The 23318-nt window shown below is 47.7% G+C and overlaps 1 protein-coding gene across 1 annotated transcript in view; it reads left to right on the plus strand.

Annotated features, from left to right (window-relative positions):
- The first annotated feature begins 1492 nt into the window (after positions 1-1492).
- The window catches only part of rspo4 (R-spondin 4), a 37080-nt gene continuing 15254 nt past the window's right edge, over positions 1493-23318 (plus strand). Inside the window, exons 1-4 of the mRNA XM_062409444.1 lie at positions 1493-1601; positions 10591-10782; positions 11156-11293; positions 13640-13834. Coding sequence (XP_062265428.1) covers positions 1493-1601; positions 10591-10782; positions 11156-11293; positions 13640-13834 — 634 coding nt within the window. The remainder of the gene's footprint in view (positions 1602-10590; positions 10783-11155; positions 11294-13639; positions 13835-23318) is intronic.

Below are 23318 nucleotides of genomic sequence, written 5' to 3' on the forward strand. Positions count from 1 at the left end.
AAACAATATATATTTACTCACTATTTACTTCTTATTTACTCACTTTGTCTAATATTTATACAAAGTAACATTTATTTAGACATAAACATATCTAAATAAAATATATAAAAGAAAAAAGATATAAAAAGTGAAGTAAAAAGTGAAATGCAAAATGTAAATCCTTATTTGTGCTTTCTGTAAAGTTAAACAAGATAAAAGTATTTATCTTGAGTGTTTAGATAAAAGTATTTATCTAAACACTCAAACAGCTAAAATCCTTTTAACACAAAACCAACAAACTCGTATATAAGCTACACAACCCGGAACAACCCAGACCCAGGATCTCTACAAATACAAGAGCAAAGTATTCGAATTATTGATTTTCAGTGTGACGTACACGGAGGTTTCCCCTAAATGAGATGATGGAGAGACCACAGGCCTCCGCCCTCCGACCCCCCCGCGACCACAGCCACCTCAGACTGGTTTAACTGGAGTTGTGTGTGTGTTAACAACGTGTTCAGAGTTCGTCTGTCAGCCGCTGCTCACGTCAGAGGGCTAAACACAAAGTCTTTCTAAGAACCTGCTGCAGCCAGTTCTCCTGACCCGAGTCGGAGCTGTTGACGTGGATTATTAAAAATCATATCAGGCATTTGTGATTCTGAGCTTCTTCTGCTGATTATTGATCAAAACAGTTTCCACTCTGTTATTTCCTCGTCCCCTGAACCTGGAGACAAACTTCTCTTGAACCACTTGTGTCTCATTCGATGAACACGCAGACCTTTGACTGATTGTCTTTTGGACACTGACTCCCTGAGCTCTGCCTGCTTCCCTCGCTTGTTTATGTTTTCTGATTTCTCTCCTTTATTAAACTTTTTTTTTTCCATTATCGAATGACATTCCTGTTTCATTCCTAGAAAAGTCCTGTGGCAGTGACGCAACTCTTATTTCTTATTAATGAAATGTTCTGCGATGATATAGAGTCTTCTACTGTGGAGCTTCCAGGAAATATGAAGATCTGCAGTCCCCACACCGAGGAGCCGACCCTGGGTTCACGTTCCAGAGTCAGACAGAAGACTTGTCATCTTCTTATCAGGTGTTTGTGCACGAGACCCTTCGCTCCATCCTCCTCCTCTTCTTCACTGCTCCGGGCAGCCACCGGGTCGAGGCCCCGGCGGAGGCAGCGGCTCCAAACCCACCTCACCTCTCTCTGGTTCTAATCCCCCCACAGTTTACTCTGCTCAACCCCATAAAAAGACTGTGGCAGCAAAAACATGCACATTAAAATTACAACCAGGCTTAACGGGGAGGCCCCGACATCACCAGGGGGATTCCATTCCTGCTCTATGGAGGGGGGGGGGGGGGGGGGGACCTCTGTGCTTCACTCAAAATCCAAATTAACAGGAGTGGAGGATGAAGGTATGAAACTGGAGGATTCACGTTACAATGAGGCTTTTTAAAACCAGTTCTATTTGTTTCGTGGATGTTTTAATGAGACGGGTGAGGCCGGGAGGAAATGGCCGAGCGGAGGTTCACCGGACACGTCGGCCTGAGTTCCGCTGTGTGGTGGAACAAACCAGTTCTCACCTGCTGGTCGAGACCTGAAGCCCAACGCCCAGTTACCGGTGAGTAGGGTCAGTTTGTAGTGAAGCTGAAGACGATTATCACCCGTCCACTGTTTAATGGAGAATAAAGAGTGAAATGAGATGTTTGACTAAGAGTCATCGGCATAACACGGTCTTGCTCAAAGGCAAGAGGCAGAGACGGAATCCATGGCTTGGATCTGTGACCTCCATGGGGCCACCCTGACAGCTGGGGAAACCCTAAAGGTTGTGATTGGTCATGGGATAAGTTCTTTAAGGCTTCTGACTTGTGTAAATATCATCAAACGATTTCAGAGGAAAGTATTTCTGGAGAAGTATCTCAGGCTTTAGGAAACGTCCTCGGACTCAAAAGCATCGTGAGGAGATTTGGTTTTAAAACCAGTTCTGGAAGTCGAGACCTTGAAAGGATCAGAAAGTCTATGAACTTTAGTAAAAACCATGAAAGAGACGTCGAACATTTGATCTGCTAATGGAGGATACGTGGAAATGAGTCAGAATAGAGACACTGAACATTAAAATACATATCATAATTCTCAATAAAGAATCTGGACAAACAAGAGGAAAAATATCTTTCAACAAAGTGAATACCAGGCTGTGGACTTTCACTTGTGTTCTAATACATACAGGTTTGAAAGGAAACAGCATTTCTATGTTTCATGTAACATTTTGTTTATAAACATAAAAAGGAATTATTGTAAATTAATGTTTGGGACTTATATAGTTAGTTTTCTTACAATAAAATACACTTGGAATAAACAACCTAGTGTAACAGCACTGACAGATGTTACATGCTCTTCATCATAACTGTATGAATCACAAGCTTCTCGTGCACCAAACACACAACAAGCTGCTGAATCCACTGCGAGGACACGGCAGGCAGCGGAGTGTGAGTCATGCTGTTCTCCAGCTGCTCCTCGGCCTCTCAGGGTGGTCACACTCAATTCACCCACTGCCCATATTTAATAGGATTTCCAGAGAAAACAAAGCCACCCTGTTCAGGAGAAGAAGTAAACACGAGCGATGAAAAAGGAAGAGATGGAACAACAATAGATAGAGAGCGGGGAGGAGGAGGAGGAGGAGGAGGAGGAGGAGGAGGAGGAGGAGGAGGAGGAGGAGGAGGATCAGGATGGAAATGTGGAATCACTTAGGCCCCGCTCGGCCCGTAAAGGGTTAAAGATGGCTGCGGGATAAGTGGAGCTCGTTTATCGCAAATTTGACAGAGGCAGTTAAATGGAGAGTTTTCACTCCGGGCCGTCAGTCTGGGGAAGCAGACAAGGCTCTCCACACCTCCAGCGCTCCTCTCTCTCTCCTCCTCTCTCTCCCCCTCTTCTCCTGGTTCATGGTCCTGCCTCCTCATCTCAGCCCTGAACCTCCTGCGTGAATCTCCTCATAAGGAGAAGAGGATCTCCTCTCCTGGCGTCCCTCACCTCGGCACTCGTCTTCTTCACCGCTGCTCTGGGCCTGTGAGATTATCTCCTCCACTCCATCCATCCATCCATCCCCCCCCACACCCTTGTCCCCCTGCGTCCCTGCGTCCCTCGCTGTGGAACTAAGTCCCCCCCCCGACGCCCCTGGAGTCCCTCAGATGTCCCGGGCCTGGCGCTGAGGCGGGCGCTCGCCAGCAGCTCAGATGCATTTGCGACTCGTTGTCACTGTGATGTCGTTGCTGTGTGAGCTGATCAGGACGGGGTCGGGGGTCGTGCAGAGGCAGAGTGGTGAGTGTGCGACCGGGGGGGGGGGGGGGGGGGGGGTGTAGATTTAAAAACTTTGGACAAGTGGATGAACTCTGTACATTATACACGACGGAAACAAGCAGAAATTGTTAATTGGAATAAAATTTAAATTCTGATAAATCAACTTTGTACGTTTGCTACGAGAAAAGTTGAATTGATAAATAATAAATAACAGTAATTAATGTATTTTTCACTTTAAAACATTTAGATAAATAGTAAAAAGTCTTTTACCATCATTCATCATTAGACACTTGTTGTTTTTAATAGGAGAAGAGGTTTGTTCTCTTTATTAAACTTTTCTTTTTATTCTACATTTTTGATAATAAAAGTGTAAAAAACAGGTTTCAATGATTTTGAACAAAATGTTAAAGAAAATAACAATATCAATATTTCTGTATTTGATCGAACGCAGAATAATGAACAATTAATCTAGAGGAACAGTTTCAGCGTCCAAATAAATAATATTAAAGAATCCTTTACGATGTTCGTTAGACCACTTATTTATATTTCATATTTTACAACACATTCTCCTACAACACACTGAGTCGTCGTCGTCCCCCCCCCCCCCCCCCCCCCCCGACATGTGCTTGTGTGCGTCCCAGTTATCTGAGTTGTTGTGTCGCTGCTCATTCGGCTCTGAACCAACTGACGCTCAACAGTGGTTTGAAATTCTCCTCAGATCCAGATTTGTGGTAAACGAAACCTTAATATATTATAAAGTATTTCACAAAGTCAGTAATTGAAAAAAGAAATATCAGAAAATAATATGCAGGTGTTGCATTTAATAAAGATAAACGATAAATTGGAATTAGAATTAAATCATAAAATAGAAAATAATTAAAAGTAGAAATTCACCACTTTATACATTGTATTTGTAATTTAAAATTCTAAGTTAAAAGCTGTATTAAAATGAATGTTGATAATCAGACATTTGATGTGAGTGGTTCAGCAGCTTTGAGCTCGACAGCATTTTGGGTCTGAAAGGTCAAACGCTTGTTGTGGCTCCTTCATTCATGTTGCTTTATTCGCCCCCCCCCCCCCCCTGCAGCAGCATCTGGACTTGGTTAATGTAGCTGTGATATAAACACACGCAGCTGAAAAGGTTCAGAGCGGGAAAGCTGCACTGTAGAAGTCACGGGGCCATTATCACGTCCATTAGTGCGAGTTGTGTTTTTATAAGATTGGAGATAATGTTCAGCACCTGCGACTGGTTAACTGGAGAATTCAGAGGGAGGGAGGAGGAAGAGCTGGGGTCGGATGTTTGGCTTCTCTTCCTCGACTGCAGGAGCTCAACACCTGCAACTCCTCAGATTCTCTAAAAGCTTCTTTGAGCCAATTAATCATCAACCGTCAGTGGAGAGTCGAGGCAGCGAGTCCACCTCGTGAGCAAACCTCAAGGTTCTGCTGCTTGAACTGTTGGCTACGTTCAGTGTCTCATTGGAAGCTGCTGGAGGAACAGTTATTCACACATTCTTCTCATGGTTTGAATAAGTGTTATTACTCACAGATCTTTATTTATCTGCTCTGATGTTCAGAAACACTTTCCTCCAACTGTCCGTCCTCTTCCTCTCAGCTGAGATGTGAGCGTCTCTGCAACATCTCACCCTGTGAACGAGGTAAACGGGTAAAACAGGGACGTGTATCCTCTTTAGTATCAACAGGTGGCGCTAGCGTTGACCTCTACAGCCCGAGCAGCACAGGGCTGGTAGCGCACAACTGTTAACATGTGTTGTATAAGTTGTTGTCTGTTTGAATGCATCGGTTTCGGATCGTTACTGGTTCCCGATGTATCGGAATGTGGAAGAGAAGATGGTGTTAGAACATCTGTGCAATCAACAGTCAATGAAAAAGATTCACTAGTGAGGAGCTCAACAAGTTTATGTGACTGATTATTACTGATCTGATGAGAAAAACACGACAGGGACGGATTTGATCTCGTTGTGTTGCTCCATCTTTAGGATCATGGTTTTCGGTTGTTTTGCATGATTGTGTTAATTGACAAGAAAGATGAGAGATGGTTGTGTAACTGACATCTGCCAGAACTGCACCAGGAACCTCGGGTTCATCTCTGCAGCCTGACGGTGTCTCGGTCCAGCTCGGCTCGGCTCAGCAGAGTGAAGATGAAGATGAAGATGAAGATGAAGATGTAACACACGCTCGAGAAGTCACATGGTGTGAAATGTGTCAAATGGCAGAAAGTCTCCAACGCAGCTGCTCTCAATTGGCCGGACATGCTCACGTGTGTAATTAGGAACCGCACATCTTGTGTTGTTTTATCACATCACCCCCACCTGGCACATTTTTCTAGTTAATGTATACATTATGGTGCATTGTGGGTATTTTGGCTCTGTCTATAGAAGTGGCTGCTGTGTGTTACTGGAAAATCCACCTTAAAACCCAATTCCTTCTGTGAATGGACGACTGATTACAGAAACATGGAGGGGTCACTAGTCACCACATGGATCCATGAACACGCTACGACCTGCGCAGCCACAAGATCTCAACCCAATTTAGAACCTAGGGACATTTTAAAACAAAGCTCTCGATCTCCATCATCTGAACCCCAATTTCTGAGCTGATCCGAAATCGTCTGAGAACGAATGAGCGTCTAGAGGCAACGGCCAATAAGCTGGAGTCTTGTGAATCGACACCTCCTCCGTTCTCTGAACAACGTTTACAGTCCCACGAGGTTCTCACAAGAGTCCAAACACGGAATGTGGAAATATCCTCTGTGAGAAAGTTCTTCCGTCGTCTAGTTGAGTCCATAGAGACTGACCCACATCTAACTTTTAGAGCTTTTTCTCACGTTCAAGTTGGGACTGAAGTTTAAGGTGATTGTCTCAGTTGCAGTTTATCAGGTTGGTTCTAAAGTATTTTGTGCGTACGTCCTGTTGTCATCACCTACGTGGAACCTTTACTTCACGTTACTTCTCGACGAGTCGTCAGAAACAGTTTAAACTTTGTGTTCCTGACGCAGTGAGAGAATCTCAGGAGACTCGTTCTCTCCGTTGTCTTCTCGTGAGCAGCACTGAGTTCACTCAACTTTCCCTGAAGCTCAGAGTAAGATTCACGTTTTGTCCACTGTTGTGTTACCTTTTCGTCTGTTGTCTCTACAGCAGCAGCTCAGTGCAGATTCAGTTTTAGGGTGGAGGTCCCGTCTGCGCTCCAGCATGTTTCACAGAGATCCCAGCAGAGCTCGTTCCACCTGGTGCTTGTTAAAAACCCAGTGCGATCCCATGCAGGGTCAGAGGTCACAGTTTTTACGCTACCTAAACCTGCCGCTCCTCTGAAAGTCCTGTAAGCCTTCAGATCGATAGCACATGTGCAGAGAGCTGGTTCTCAGACGATGGGTCGGGGCCTCTGAGTGAGAACTGAGGTCCCACAGCTCGGGAGAATGGGTCCCTGGGTTCTTCTGAGGAAATCTGCTGGTTTCTTCTCCTCTCTGAACTCTTCTTCACTTCCTCTTTATCTCTTCAGTCTCTATTCGTGATTATGAGAAACCCTGCTCATCTCTCACTGATCACTGGAGGACAGTGGCAGCTCGGTTCTGATTGAACATCATCAGTCTTCATTTGTTTTCCCGTGGTTTTGCTCGGTCGTCATGTTTTCACGCTTCTTGATTTCCCCGGACAGAACCGGTTCTTCCAGCAGCTGAACGGTCATGACCTCCGTGTGTTCACTGTCAACAACATGTCTGAGAAGCTTCTGGCGGCGTGACCCCAGAACACGCGTGTGTCAGCTCCTTTACAGTTTACATTTCTCAACTCAATATGTCATCACTGGCTGACGGGGACGGACCCAGTTCAAAGAAGCAGGGAGAGGAGCCAGATGATCAATCTGGTCCAATCGGCTGCAGCTCTCGCTTTCCCATCACTTCCCTCCCATTGGTCGATGAAGGTCTAGAACTTCTCCGTCTATCAGACTAGTTCAGCTTCCATTCATCTGGAGGTTCAAGGGCTTTAACGCTGGTCATAATGCCGCCGAGGTGACGATTGTGCCTGATGGTGCAAATAGTACACATACCAAGAAAGGTATGGAAAGCACTCTGCCGCCATCTAGTGGTCGGAGTGGAAAATACTAGCCCCTTGGGACTGTTCAGTATAGTTATATTGAGGTATTAAGCTGTAATTGAAATACTGTTATGATGGAACAGCAATGATTGTACAGAAAACATATGTTGTTAATCAATTTCAAGCAAAAGCATCAATATGATAATCTACATACCAAAATTTGTTAAATTAACGTTATGCCCCATTATGGCTAATGTCGCTAATTTGCCTCATACCTAAATTTATATCTATTGTATATGTTATATTGAAATTTACAATCTCCACTTAATTCATTATCTTTATGACAGGCCAAAAACACCAACAATACTTTTTTTATATAATTGGAAATTATTGACGAACTCACTTCATGTTCTCTCTCTCCAGTTCATCAATGAACTGGTTCATTCACGTTTGTCAGATCCCAGTAACCACGTCTGGTAAAGACTTGAAGAACAATTCTGTGATCTTGTTTTTTATCAATGACAAGGAAAGTCTGTCCTCAGAGCCGTGGAGACACTTCCTGAGGACAAAGGAGTCAATCTGCCAAACAGGGGACGCCTCAGATGAGTAACAGACACTCACAGACTCAGATGAGTAACAGACACTCACAGACTGGTTCAGTGAGAATAGGACCAGAGCACAGACCTCTGCCAGGGACCTCGTCTCCCAGCGAGGACCAGAGACATGAAAGAGAATCCTAAATCCTGCTCTTTGTCCAAATCTGAGCCAAAATGAAATTTCATCATGGTTAGCAAATGTTACAGTCCACTCTATCGATGACTCATTGTCTCAACTGTCTTTTCACTTTCTCTCCTGCAGCCTCAGCGTTTGACTCACACATTGAAATTAGGTTTTGGTCTCTGGATCCTCTTCAGCTTCAGTTTCTCAATCCTCTTCTTCTTCCTCGAACAAACAAGAAACACAAACGTTAAGAATGTGGAGTGGGTCCTTTTCTCCTAGGGATCTGAAACACGGTGCCCGCTCGGTGCAGTTGCATGGAGCCGCCTGCAGGGGGCAGCCAATGTCGGGGGGGGGGGGGGGGGGGGGGGGACGTTCAGCATCGATCTGTGACGTCTGATCTCAGTTGTTTTTTGAAACCTGCTCTGAGTCCTTCTGGTCGTTAGTGAGTCTGTGATGAACTCAGTGAACCGCTGCCTCATTAGCTAAGATTTGTTTTCTGCCTTTCCCAGAATGTCTTTAACTCTATGGGCTGTCGGGGCGGGGGGGGGGAGCAGCAGTAAAGTTTGTAACAACAGTAACATGTATGTGTATTTATTGAAGTTAATAGTTTTGCTACTTCCACTTCCTTTTCTTTCATGTGCATGTTTTAATATAAGATCATTTAAATCTCTGACATCAGTTCTCATCAGAAGAAGAAATGAACAGTGACCTTCAATGACCTCTACTGTTGACCTGGTTCCTTCAGAGGCCGACAGCTGTTTAGTGTCTCCTCCTCTGCAGATTTAGTCCATCGTCCCATCCCTCTCTCCATCTCTCCATCATCCCATCCCTCTCTCAGTCTGTCCATCCTTCTCTCCACGTACAGCTAGAGAAAGTGAAAGTGACCCTGATCATCCTTCTCTCCACCTGTCCATCCCTCTCTCCCTCTCTCCATCCTTCAATCCCTCTCGCCATCGTCCCATCCTTCTCTCCATCTGTCCATTGTTCCATCCCTCTCTCCATCGTCCCATCCTTCTCTCCATCTGTCCATTGTTCCATCCCTCTCTCCATCGTCCCATCCCTCTCTCCCTCTCTCCATCGTCCCATCCCTCTCTCGATTTTTCCTTCCCTCTATCCATCGTCTCATCCCTCTCTCCACCTGTCCATCCCTCTCTCCCTCTCTCCATCATTCCATCCCTCTCGCCATAGTCCCATCCTTCTCTCCATCTGTCCATCGTTCCATCCCTTTCTCCCTCTCTCCATCGTCCCATCCCTCTCTCCCTCTCTCCATCCCTCTCTCCATCCCTCTCTCCCTCCCTCTAACCCGGTGTCTTTCCTCAGTTTCCAGAGAACCATCACCGGACGACTGTCGGAGCTGTCTGGAGTGTTCCATCCTTCTCTCCATCTCTCCCTCTCTCCATCCCTCTCTCCCTCTCTCCATCCCCCTCTCCCTCTCTCCATCCTTCTCTCCATCTCTCCCTCTCTCCATCCCTCTCTCCCTCCCTCTAACCCGGTGTCTTAAACGGTTTCCAGAGAACCATCTCCGGACGGCTGTCGGAGCTGTCTGGAGTGTTCCATCCTTCTCTCCATCTCTCCCTCTCTCCATCCCTCTCTCCCTCTCTCCATCCCTCTCTCCCTCCCTCTAACCCGGTGTCTTTCTTCAGTTTCCAGAGAACCATCACCGGACGACTGTCGGAGCTGTCTGGAGTGTTCCATCCGTCTCTCCATTGTTACATCCCTCTCTCCATCCCTCTCTCCCTCTCTCCATCATTCCATCCCTCTCTCCATCCCTCACTCCCTCTCTCCATCATTCCATCCTTCTCTCTATCTGTCCATCGTCCCATCCCTCTCTCCCTCTCTCCATTGTTCCATCCCGCTCTCCCTCTCTCCATCCCTCTCTCAATCCCCCTCTCCCTCTCTCCATCCCTCTCTCCCTCCCTCTAACCCGGTGTCTTTCTTCAGTTTCCAGAGAACCATCACCGGACGACTGTCGGAGCTGTCTGGAGTGTTCCATCCGTCTCTCCATTGTTCCATCCCTCTCTCCCTCTCTCCATCCATCTCTCCCTCTCTCCATCCCTCTCTCCCTCCCTCTAACCCGGTGTCTTTCTTCAGTTTCCAGAGAACCATCACCGGACGACTGTCGGAGCTGTCTGGAGTGTTCCATCCTTCTCTCCATCTCTCCCTCTCTCCATCCCCCTCTCCCTCTCTCCATCCTTCTCTCCATCTCTCCCTCTCTCCATCCCTCTCTCCCTCCCTCTAACCCGGTGTCTTTCCTCAGTTTCCAGAGAACCATCACCGGACGACTGTCGGAGCTGTCTGGAGTGTTCCATCCTTCTCTCCATCTCTCCCTCTCTCCATCCCTCTCTCCCTCTCTCCATCCCTCTCTCCCTCTCTCCATCCCTCTCTCCATTGTTCCATCCCTCTCTCCCTCTCTCCATCCCTCTCTCCCTCTCTCCATCCTTCTCTCCCTCTCTCCATCCCTCTCTCCATTGTTCCATCCCTCTCTCAATCCCCCTCTCCCTCTCTCCATCCCTCTCTCCCTCCCTCTAACCCGGTGTCTTTCTTCAGTTTCCAGAGAACCATCACCGGACGACTGTCGGAGCTGTCTGGAGTGTTCCCGTGACAACGGCTGCCTGCGTTGCCCCGAGCGACTCTTCCTGTCCCTGACGAGGGACGGGATGTCTCACCACGGGACGTGTGTCCACGCCTGCCCGGCCGGACACTACGGGCAGAGAGGGGAGGACGTCAACCGCTGCTCCAGTACGTTCTCACACACAGGTCGTTCCTGAGGTCCCGCCCCTGCATGTGCTCGACCAATAGCAAGCCGGTTTCAGCTGTCAATCACTGAACATGAGCCTTTGAGCATACATCAGTCTAATCTGTATGAGAGGAACATCTTTGAGAAATATCTATTTTTGAATTACCTTTAACATCTGGTCTTCTTTTGTTGCTCAAATCAAATCTGAACCTGAAATCTTTTAACTCCTAAATAATCTCATTGAGGAAGTGATGATGTCATAATTCAACCCACAGCAGATTAGTGAGCTCCATCTCACGTGCAGAGTGACAGCTGACGATCGAGACTCAGATTCATGATGTTTAATATTTGTTTGTGTCCCCCCCCCCCTCCCAGAATGCCGCTCTCTGGACTGCGAGCACTGTTTCAGCCGGGACTTCTGCACCCGGTGTAAATCCGGCTTCCTGCTGTACAAAGGAAAGTGTCTGACGAGCTGCCCCGAGGAAACGTTCAACCACCAAACCGACTGCGTAGGTGAGTCCGACACGTCCAGACCGACCACCGGGTTACCCACCATCGAGTGAACCCCCCCGACAAGCTCCAGCAGCTCAGACCGTCTGGAAGCTTCTCCTCGATTATCATCCAGAGGCTGGATTCTGGTCCTGCTTCAGTTTCATAAATAACCAATAGATGTTCAGCTCCACTTCTGCATCGTGTGGATCAGTGCAGCTTTCTCCAGCTCGCTCCCCCCCTCGCTCGCTCGGCCTTTCACCCGTAAAGTTGTTGTCATCCAAGCAGATGACATGAGGGCAACTTGGTGGATCTGCATGGACGTGTTAATGGGTTGTTTCCTGTCCCATGTCGTAGATCTTCAAATTGAGCTGTAAACCTATTTTGCTTAATCCTGCAAACTATGACAAAAACCAAAGTGGAGGCAATCATTTTAAAGTACACAATAGAGTCCAGGCTCCAGAAGGGGGGGGGGAGTTCCTCCTCTCATGTCGAGGAGACTGGGCAGGGACGACCGACTCACAGATGATTAGAATGATCTCGTCTCCCGGAGCAGGAACTCTCCGGCTCCTTGTGAAACGTAACCCTCTCCACACACCTCAGGAAACCAGGTGTTTGTGCACCATCGTCCAAAAGACCCACAATTCACTGCTCAACACCTGTGTGACCCTTTGTGACTCGAGTCCCGTCTTAATGGCCGTGTCAGGTTCCCGTCTGCCGGGAACAGAGAGCCCGGTGACCTCGGGCAGCTCGGCTCGGCACCGTGAGCTTCAGGGACCAAAGAGTTTAATGATCTGCAGACCTGCTGCTTTTATCTGAGTCTCCGTGTTCACCCCTCCCCTGGGTTTCATGTGTGGAGGTCCAGGGTCCCACTCGGTCGTGGTCGGAGGATTTCTCTTTGCTTCACATCGAGCTGCGGGGGGGGGGGTAATGTCTGTTGATCGATCGCACCTGTTTGGGGAAACTGCACTCCGGGACAGACGATGAAAGAGGAGACGCAACCTTGAAGTAATTCAGTCATTTCAGATCTTGGCTCTCGAGGAAGTTGTTTTATCCAAGTTTAAAGCGTTTGTAGCTGATGACGGGTCTCTGGCGTTTATTCTGTGTTGATTTAAAATGTGTGTGACCGCAGTGGGATGTCAAGGTCAACAAGAAACACAAAACAAACTTCACACACATCTAAAACTCCAAATTCTGAATTGAAATATTGAAAGTTTTCTTCTGAGAACTGTAAAGAACGTTGATATTCATCTTCCAGGTAAATCTTCTCCGACAGGGAGTCGAGCTCTCAGTGGAACACATGGATCTTCACATGTGGTTGAGTATCAAGCCTCAGGTCGGTGCAGGTCCGATCTCCACCTGCACCGGCCGTGGCCCCGGTGGTTCCTCGGTCTCTTGTGCTTCCCGGTGACGTTAACGGGTTCCACATCCGACCGGTGCTGCCAACCTCCAGCTACAGTCACTTCATCTGAGCTCCGACCACGATAATGATGATTATCTAGAGATGATTGTCTGATCTTGGCCGAAAGCCGCTGGTTTTTTTCCGTTCTGGAAAATGTTGCAGTGGCTGATTTCTGTGGGGGTGACATCACTCATCAGCAACCAGCCGGCGTAACGTCCTGTGGGTTCATTCTGCTGACAGCCAGATGGAGCCGGGACGATGTGGCCGCCGCGGGTCTGAAGACAGTTTGTCTCAACAGAGTCTCGGTTGTAATCTATTGTTTTCCTTCATTTCTCTGAACTTTGTTTCCCTGATTGGAAAAGCACGTCAGGCCAGATCCTTATTTTAAATTAACAGAAAACTTCCTCTGGTTAAAGTTCAGAGTCTGAACACTTTCCACCAGAAAAGGGTCATGACCCAGGTATTGTTTGGTTTTTACTGGAAAGTTGTGGTTTCTAAACGGTGTCAGAACCGAGGTCAGGGATGCCCACGTTGGACAATCATGTTGAAATGATAAAACAAGCAATAACCCTGTGAGCCAGGGACAGAAAATCACAAACTCAGTGCAGATTCAAACATCGAGCTCACGTCGGGATTGGACCCAAAGAAACACAGGAATTGCACTGAAATCTGAATTGGGATTCGATCCAGTTCACATTGGCCGTGTAGGAACCGCTGACTTGCTCCAGATTCTGGTCCACAACTTGTCTGGACCTGAAAGTGCTCGAGGCCTTTTTTCCTCCTTCCAGATGTCATCGTCTTCTTCATCCTCGGGAGCCTTAATGCTCCCTAATGGATTCAGAACATGTGAAACTGATCAAGCGTTTCTGCTCTTTCATCCCCCCCCCCCCCCCAGTATTGTTGTCTTTATAGAATCTGGCTTTGTCAGATAAAGTAAATGTGGGTCTGTTGTGTGTTTTCTCTCTTAGACAACTGTCTCTTGGCTCCGCTGGGAGACTGGAGCGAGTGGAGCGTCTGTCTCCGTGATGGCGCCCCCTGTGGCTTCAGGTGGGGCAGGCAGACCAGGACTCGGGGGGGCAGGACGCCGGAGGAGAACGCCGCTCGGCTTTGTCCGTCGCACAACGAGACACAAAGGTGCAGGATGAAGAAGAAGTGTCCCACAGGTGAGGAGGGCAGGGACGGACGGAGGGGACAGGAGTGAACCACTGGAACCACACGGGTTCAAAAGATTCACCAGCTGTTGTTTATCATTTCAAAATGGAAGCTTCGGCAGAAACCATTTCTAATCAGTTCAGTCTGATCCAACCGATCATCTAGTTGATTTATTCTTTATTGTGTTGGACGGCCAACATCTGTGGATTCCCTGCGTGGTTGTGTCTCGTGTTGTGAGCTGTTCTGATGCACGTGTGTACTTTATAATGCCAAGCACGAGGGATTGGATCCTATAAAAAAACTAAAAACTTCAGTTGTGGGCGAATGTTTCCACCGTCCGGCAACATCAGCGGAGAGAGATTTCAAAAGTCCAGGGTTATTGATGCTGAGTGAGAAATAAATCATATAATGAAACGTCAGAAGGAATTTTCAATAAATCAAAAATCAAAAATTATAGATATCATGATGATGCAGAGCTGTCATCAAGGTTAAACGGGGGCGTGGCTGCAGAGGCTAGGAACCCCCCCCCCCCCCTTGAGACGCTGGTGGTGGTTGATGGGATCTAGAGAATGAGACTCCACCAGGAACACAGAGACTGGAGGAGACTGAGGAAGAGGAGGGTCGCAGCAAATCAGTGAGAAGCCGACAGATTTAAAGTTTGTCAGCAACAACACGATTGGCTGATCGAGCTCAAGGTCAAACCTGATTGGACAACAGGTTTGAAAAGATGCATCGACATCAGGAGCGGTCGCTGAGGTCATCAGAGGACACACACCTCAAGCGTCTTTATGATTCTGTTTGATTTGATCCTAAGCAAACGTCTCCACTAAGACTTTGTCCTGAGATTACAGAGGGTGATGAAGAAGAGATCACCCTCGTCCTCCTCTCTCCGGGGCTGAGATAGCATCTTAATCCATCTCACCTCCTGAGCTTGACTCGTGGTGGAAGCCTTTCACGTTACCTCCATCCAAGGACATCCAGCCTGGCAGATTTTGCTCTAACTTGCAGAAATAGGCCGAGTCGTGTCCGGGGCATAATTCTCATCATGTGTTCCGTGATGCTCGACCTGGAAACAGAGTCCGACTGCAGGAGGAGGGATTTCCACTGAGCTGCTGAGGAGAAGCTGTGGGAGCCGGTCAGAGTCGCAGTGAGAAGAAGGAAGCGGTGATTACAGTCCCTTGTTTTCAGGCTTCTCTTCGTCAGCAGTAGAAACGTCTGTGTCTGGATCTTGTTTTCTAACTCTGCGTTAAATTAACGATTTCATTATTTTTATTAACTTTTGTGCGAATATATTTTCCACGACGTTAAAACCAAAACAAATTGGCAGCGATTTCTGCTCCTCCACTGAAACCCAGTCGTTGTTTATTGTTCCATCTCGTTCCACTTTGCACAAACAGCGGGAGGAGCCGATAGAAGGACGTGGACGTGCAGAGGAATGTGAGGAGACGTGTTCTATTTCACTTTTTCCAAAGTGGCGAGAAAGCCAAATGCTAATTTCTCTTTAGAGCTCCGCAAATATTGTGTTTTCAGTGTGTGTGTGTGTGTCGGTGTGTGTGAGTGTGTGCATGCCTGTGTGTTTTCCACAATGGAAGGCATTTCATTTGAAGCAATCATCATTATCATTGTCAGATCGTATGTCCGGTGGCATTAGAGCAGGAAGAAACCCGATCCAGCGGAGTCTGGCGCTGGGATCAGACCCGTGAACCTAATGGCACACATCTGGGATTGGAGGCTGCTGTGGCATCTCCTTGACATTCCTCCGTTGGTCCCGATTAGACGTCTCTGCCGGGTGTCGTCTCTTTGTTTTCAGATGACGAGGACGGGTCTCATCCTCATCCAGTCTTTTCTCACTGCGTCAGCAACATGTGTCATGAGGTCGAAACCCGGCCGAGGGTTCGTCGCCCGACTTCCCGTCTGTTTCCAGAGCTCAGCCGTTATCTCATCAGTGAGGTTTCATGAGCGGGGGGGGGGGGGGGGGGGGCAGCTGTTAAAGACTGCTCATCACAGGTTCGAGTCCCAGTGAAGGATCTCAAACTGCTCCAGTTCCCTGCAGACACTCTGTGGTTCTGGTTAGACGTGCTCTGGGTTCAGTGTCAGAACATCTTCATTCAGTTTGTCAGCGTGCTCACATCGGGGGGGGGGGGGGGGGGGGGGCATCAACCACAGAGAGCAGCTGCAGCCGGGGGGGGGGGGGGGGGGGGGAGTCATAAAGCAAAGTACAGTCACAAAGTACAAAGAACAGTGGCTGGTCAGAGGTCAGAGGTCACCGAGGGGATTACCATTCATCTCCAGAGACACACTCGCATTTCTGCACAAAACTCTCGTGGCAATAAATGTGATGGACGAGCTGTTGTCTGCAGACGTCCAACTCGGGGGGGCAGGAGAGGGACAGAGGACACATCGCCGCGAGAACCGTCTGGACGGGAAGATCACAGCGAGGAAGACATTCAAGTCTGAGCTGAAGACAGAGACTCGTCCCCAGAGACTGGAGGACAGACGTGAGGGGACATGAAGAGACTTGAGGAAACCTCAGGAGACACGAGGAGACATGAGGAGACATGAGGAGACTAAAGGAGACATGAGGAGACATGAGGGGACTTGAGGGGACATAAAAAGACGAGGAGACTTGAAGAGACATGAGGGGACATGAGGAGACACAATGAGACTTGAGGAGACATGACGAGACATGAAGAGATATGAGGAGACACGAAGAGACTTGAAGAGACTTGAGAAGACATTTGGGGACATGAGGAGACATGAGGAGACTTGAGGAGACATGAGGAGACATACAGAGACATGAGGAGACTTGAGAAGACATTTGGGGACATGAGGAGACTTGAGGAGACATGAGGAGACATGAGGTGACATGCAGAGACATGAGGAGACAAACAGAGACATGAAGAGACTTGAGGAGACTTGAGGAGACATGAGGAGACATGAGGAGACTTGAGGAGACTTGAGGAGACTTGAGGAGACATGAGGAGTCATGAGGGGACATGAGGAGACATGACGAGACATGAGGAGACATGAGGAGACTTGAGGAGACTTGAGGAGACTTGAGGAGACATGAGGAGTCATGAGGGGACATGAGGAGACATGAGGAGTCATGAGGGGACATGAGGAGACATGAGGAGACTTAAGGAGACATGAGGAGACATGAGGAGACATGAAGAGACTTGAGGGGACATGAGGAGACATGAGGAGTCATGAGGAGACATGAGGAGACATGAGGAGACATGAGGAGACGTACCCTAAGTCACAGAGGATGCTGATTCTTTATCTCACTTTTATAGTTCAACCATCGTGTGACTGGGAAACATGTGAATCAACCAGTAGTTGTATCAGGAAGTGATTTTAAAATCCCAGCGTCCTGGTGAGTTCATAATAATCCGGACCATGTGTTGGGAACACGTGTGTGTTACTGGGAGCAGCCGCAGCACCACAGCTTATCCATGTTGTTTTGTCTGGAGTTGGCCGGGACCAGTGATCCCAGTCAGGATGTGTGAGGTTCATCAAACGGGGGCAGGAGGATCAAACTGCTCTGTGCCTGCTGGGCTGTGAGGAGACATGAAGAGACTTGAGGAGACATGAAGAGACTTGAGGGGACATGAAGAGACGTGAGGAGACATGAAGAGACTTGAGGGGACTTGAGGAGACATGAGGAGACATGAGGAGTCATGAAGGGACGTGAGGAGACATGAGGAGACTTGAGCAGACCTAAGGAGACATAAGGAAACACGAGGAGATATGAGGAGACATTAGGAGACATGAGGAGAAGTGAGGGGACATGAGGAGACTTGAGGAGACATGAGGAGACATGAGGAGACATGAGGAAACACGAGGAGATATGAGGAGACATTAGGAGACATGAGGAGAAGTGAGGGGACATGAGGAGACTTGAGGAGACATGAGGAGACATGAGGAGACATGAGGAGACATGAAGAGACTTGAGGAGACTTAAGGAGACATGAGGAGTCATGAGGGGACTTGAGGAGACATGAGAGGACTTAAGGAGACATGAGGAGACATGAAGAGACTTTAGGAGATTTGAGGAGACATGTGGAGACATGAGAGGACATGAAGAGACTTGAGGAGACTTGAGGAGACGTGAGGAGAAATGAGGGGACGTGAGGAGACATGAAGAGACATGAAGAGACTTGAGCAGACTTAAGGAAACATAAGGAAACACGAGGAGACATGAGGAGTCATGAGGGGACGTGAGGAGAAATGAAGCGACTTGAGGAGACTTAAGGAGACATGAGGAGACATGAGAGGACTTAAGGAGACATGAGGAGACATGAAGAGACTTTAGGAGACTTGAGGAGACATGAGAGGACTTAAGGAGACATGAGGAGACATGAAGAGACTTTAGGAGACTTGAGGAGACATGAGGGGACATGAGGAGACATGAGGAGACATGAGGAGAAGTGAGGGGACATGAGGAGACTTGAGGAGACATGAGGAGACATGAGGAGACATGAGGAGACATGAAGAGACTTGAGGAGACTTAAGGAGACATGAGGAGTCATGAGGGGACTTGAGGAGACATGAGAGGACTTAAGGAGACATGAGGAGACATGAAGAGACTTTAGGAGATTTGAGGAGACATGTGGAGACATGAGAGGACATGAAGAGACTTGAGGAGACTTGAGGAGACGTGAGGAGAAATGAGGGGACGTGAGGAGACATGAAGAGACATGAAGAGACTTGAGCAGACTTAAGGAAACATAAGGAAACACGAGGAGACATGAGGAGTCATGAGGGGACGTGAGGAGAAATGAAGCGACTTGAGGAGACTTAAGGAGACATGAGGAGACATGAGAGGACTTAAGGAGACATGAGGAGACATGAAGAGACTTTAGGAGACTTGAGGAGACATGAGAGGACTTAAGGAGACATGAGGAGACATGAAGAGACTTTAGGAGACTTGAGGAGACATGAGGGGACATGAGGGACTTAGTGTTCCTCCGCTCTGTGGTCAGGTATCCAGCTCATACACCAAGCAGCCCAAACACCAGATCAGAGCCTGGAGGCACTCGATCAGGATTTCACCTTTATGCAGTTTGAGAACCAGGGTTTGGTCCCGTCCACGTGAGGCTGCGTCCCCCTGTCCTCGTCCTCGTCCTCCACCTCTCCACTCGTCCGAGGCGGCAGCAGACACATGCTCGGTGTTAGTGTGAAAGCTTATTAAGTTGTAGTTTACGGCGGTGATAATCAAAAGGGACTGATTCACGCTGCAGCTCTCATTCAGGACGCCATGCTGGCCCGGCTGTAAAAGTGAGGAGGCTGCAGAGCTGGTGTGTTTTACGAGGCAGAGCAACATGGAACCAGGAGGAGAAAAGTTCTCTATGTGGTCCATGAGCAGCAGCATCTGTCTCACATCTATATGAGGCTCTAACACACTCTGTCAAATATCCATCCTTCATTATTGCTCCATTCGTGCAGCGGGGGATCGTTTTAAAAACTCTGTTAAGTAGAAAAGACACAACTCACAACATGAATCCAAATTCCCTTAAAGCCTCTGGAAGCTGCAGGAGAAGAAAAGACCTCATCCAGACAAGTGGTTCCTCTCTGAGAGCAACACACACAGGGCTGAGAGCAACACACAGGGCCCAGAGCAACACACACAGGACTGAGAGCAACACACAGGACTGAGATCAACACACACAGGACTGAGAGCAACACACACAGGACTGAGAGCAACACACAGGACTGAGAGCAACACACACAGGACTGAGAGCAACACACAGAGCTGAGAGCAACACACACAGGACTGAGAGCAACACACAGGACTGAGAGCAACACACACAGGGCTGAGAGCAACACACACAGGACTGAGAGCAACACACAGGGCTGAGAGCAACACACAGGACTGAGAGCAACACACAGGGCTGAGAGCAACACACAGGACTGAGATCAACACACACAGGACTGAGAGCAACACACACAGGACTGAGAGCAACACACACAGGGCTGAGAGCAACACACACAGGACTGAGAGCAACACACACTGGACTGAGAGCAACACACACTGGACTGAGAGCAACACACACTGGACTGAGAGCAACACACAGGGCTGAGAGCAACATACAGGGCTGAGAGCAACACACACAGGGCTGAGAGCAACACACACAGGACTGAGAGCAACACACACAGGGCTGAGAGCAACACACAGAGCTGAGAGCAACACACACAGGACTGAGAGCACCACACAGGGCTGAGAGCAATACACACAGGGCCCAGAGCAACACACACAGAGCTGAGAGCAACACACACAGGACTGAGAGCAACACACACAGGACTGAGAGCAACACACACAGGACTGAGAGCAACACACACAGGACTGAGAGCAACACACAGGGCCTAGAGCAACAGACAGGACCTAGAGCAACAGACAGGACCTAGAGCAACACACACAGGGCTGAGAGCAACACACACAGAAACTACAAGAGCAGCTATCCTTACCGAACTCTCTGGAAGGTTCCACATCTAACGTGTGCTTTCTGGCTCCAGCTCTGCAGAGGAGGAGGAAGAGGAGGAGACAAGTCGTCCATCTTCATTTACCGGGTCGTGAACAAGCTGCACTTTAATAAACCACAACACCGGCCTGGTCTCTAATATCACATCATTGAGATGAGTGAAACGGCCCCCTGCTGGTCAACCTCTCTGTGCTGCACATCTTATATAATTTACTTCTTACTTCTACAGCTCGAAGGGGGGGGGGGGGGGGGGGGGGCAGTGATATTACCCAGATCAGTTTTGGACGCTGGTGGGAATGAGCTCATTTTTATGCTTTGGCACTTTCAGCAGAAAACGTGAACAGATTTTTGGGTGAAGACACAAACTGAGGTGTCGTGCTGGATCTGCAGGTTGTGACCACGATGTTTGACATCATTTGACTATGATGTGATTATTAGTGTGATATGAGACGGACGTGGCTCAGGGGGAGACGGGGGTTGTTGTTGTTGTTGTTGTTGTTGTTGTTGTTGATGGAAGGATTGTTAGTTTGACCTCTGGTGACCTTCAAGATACTAAACTGAGTGTTATTTGGTGTCCTTAGGTAAAAACTTCACTTGTGTAACCGATGCACTCGATGGGACTCGACTGTAGTTTATTATCTTTCAGCAGAATCAGACGATGAAGACATAATATAATCATTATTCTGTCCATCAATCATAACTTAATCATAACGTAAAACATTTCTCATGTGAATATTATTGGAAGATTTTACATCTCCGACCCCTTGAGATAGAGAATGAAATTGAGGCTTAATATTAATATATAAATATAAAACAAAACACAAATACAACTACGTATTAATACATCTTCAATAAGAAAATAAACTATTTTTAACAGAACTGTTTGAGGTTTGAAACATCGTGATTTGTTTCCTTTCATCGTCTCCAGATTTCAGATGATCTAATCTCCTCTGTGAGGAAGCAGCTTCTCTCTGTGGATCATCTCAGAGACACTAACGTCTTCCAGGGGACGAGTCCTAGCGGTGACTCTCGGTTTCTCCTCGAGCTCCAACATCAGGTTCAGGTTTACGGCTCAGAGTGAAATGCTCAGCGACTCGGATGGATTTCCATTAATGTGTTATTGGCGTCAGGTCAAGATTTTCACTTTGCAAGCAAAATAACTGTCGGCATCGGAATCAGCTCCGAGTCATTCAGCACCGGTCAGCTGAGCGTGGTCATCGCTCCACGTGCTAACCTTTAGCACGTTAGCATCGTGGCTATGTGCACGTTAGCACGACCTCCAGGGCTGCTGCCCTGAACTTCACACAGAGGATGAAATGAACCCTGGTTCTTCTGAAGTGAGGGATTTCGTGCAGATTCATCGTTTTCATTCCAGGGTGTTGTGTGTTTGTGTTTCATGCCTGTTTGTGTGTGAGTCGGCCCACATGGTTCCACGCTGCTTTGTAATGCTGATTTATCTCCGTCATGCTGATCCCCCCCCCCCCCCCCCCCCCTTACAACATGTGGTTCTGAGCGTGGCTCCGCGTTGGGCGAGGAGTCGTTTCAGGCTCAAGAGGATAAGGTCGACATTTTTTTGAAAAATCAGCGGCTTTTCGTCTTTGTCGAGTAAATGTTCGACCACAGAGACGACAAATATTGTCTTGATTTAAAGGGTCAGTGGAGTTGTGTCAGATTCTCTAATGATTTCCAGCCACACGGAGAATCAGAGGAAGACAGAATCCTGCTGCTGGTGTTCACAGCTCGGAGCAACTGGAAGTCAAATCTTTGTGCTGCAGTTAGAGACAGAAACGTTCCATTGGTCAACTTTAAACTCCATCGACCACCTGGAGGGTCACGATTTCATTTCACGTTCAGACCTGGTCCGGGTTAACGTCGCGTTCACAGTTAAAAACAATTTCTTTTAAATAACTTGATTTAAAAACCTCAGTGAAAGTCGCACTTTGTTGGTGAAGCCCGATCTCGGATGATCCCCCGGCGTGAAGCAGGAAAGTTATCTGAGGTCACTTGTAGACTGAAGACTCATTGTGTATTTTTAAAAGCCAATATTCATATCTTATAATATCTGTTTTTCATTAAAGTGAGATTATCTGACTTTCATTAAGAAGAAATAACATTTTTTCCTCTCACGGATAAAATGTGGATTTGGCTGCTGCCGTCGTGTTGAGTCTGGTTGACCTTATAACTCGTTAAAGTGCAAAGTGCTGCTGAGGTCACTTCATGTTGTATAATCATTTTCTGTGTGTGTAAATCGTGTCTATAAATAAAATCTGTGTGCCATTATTCTTCTAGTTATTATTATTAACTGCCCCATAAACACTGACGTCTCCGGCAGTGACCCGTGACTTCCCGGGGAGTCGCTCGACTTCACGTTTTGTTTCTCATTAGCAAATTCCTGTCGTCACGAAAGAAAAACACAAAAAAAAACAAACGGGCTCACGAACAAATAAATCTGAATTTATTTGTCTGAATCTGAAGCTGAGACGTTTGGAAACGAAGACACTGGCAACACATGGAAGAGCTCAGCGTCTGTTTCCAATGTGGGGGGGGGGGGGGGGGCTGAGTGTGTCCACGTTGGGATGCGGTCACACATTCAGTGTGAGGGCTGTACAGAAGTAATGGAGCCACAAGGCCAGCGTTTGTGTGTGTGTGTGTCTGTGTGTGTGTGTGTGTCTGTGTGTGTGTGTGTGTGTGTGTGTGTGTGTGTGGGTCGTCTTCCAGCAATTGATTCAGTAAAGATGTCCGAGGGATTCTCTCTCTCTCACACGGCAGCGACTGGTGATAAAGACTTGAGATGAATTTAAATGGCCGACGACTGAAGCCATAATATTTTACCCTTGAGTACGTCGCCATCTTGGATCAGGTGACGTCCTCTGAAGGGAGGGGCTGTGGGCGGAGCCACGATGAAACCGTAACGAATCGAACAAGCTTCTCGATTTCAGGTCGAAACAGAAAAGAACTGGATCTCTGAGATTTTCCCTCGAACTGATAAAAACATTGATGGTTTGTGATTTGATTT

Source organism: Platichthys flesus, chromosome 2 (assembly GCF_949316205.1).
Source record: "Platichthys flesus chromosome 2, fPlaFle2.1, whole genome shotgun sequence".
NCBI classification, from domain to species: Eukaryota; Metazoa; Chordata; class Actinopteri; order Pleuronectiformes; family Pleuronectidae; genus Platichthys; species Platichthys flesus.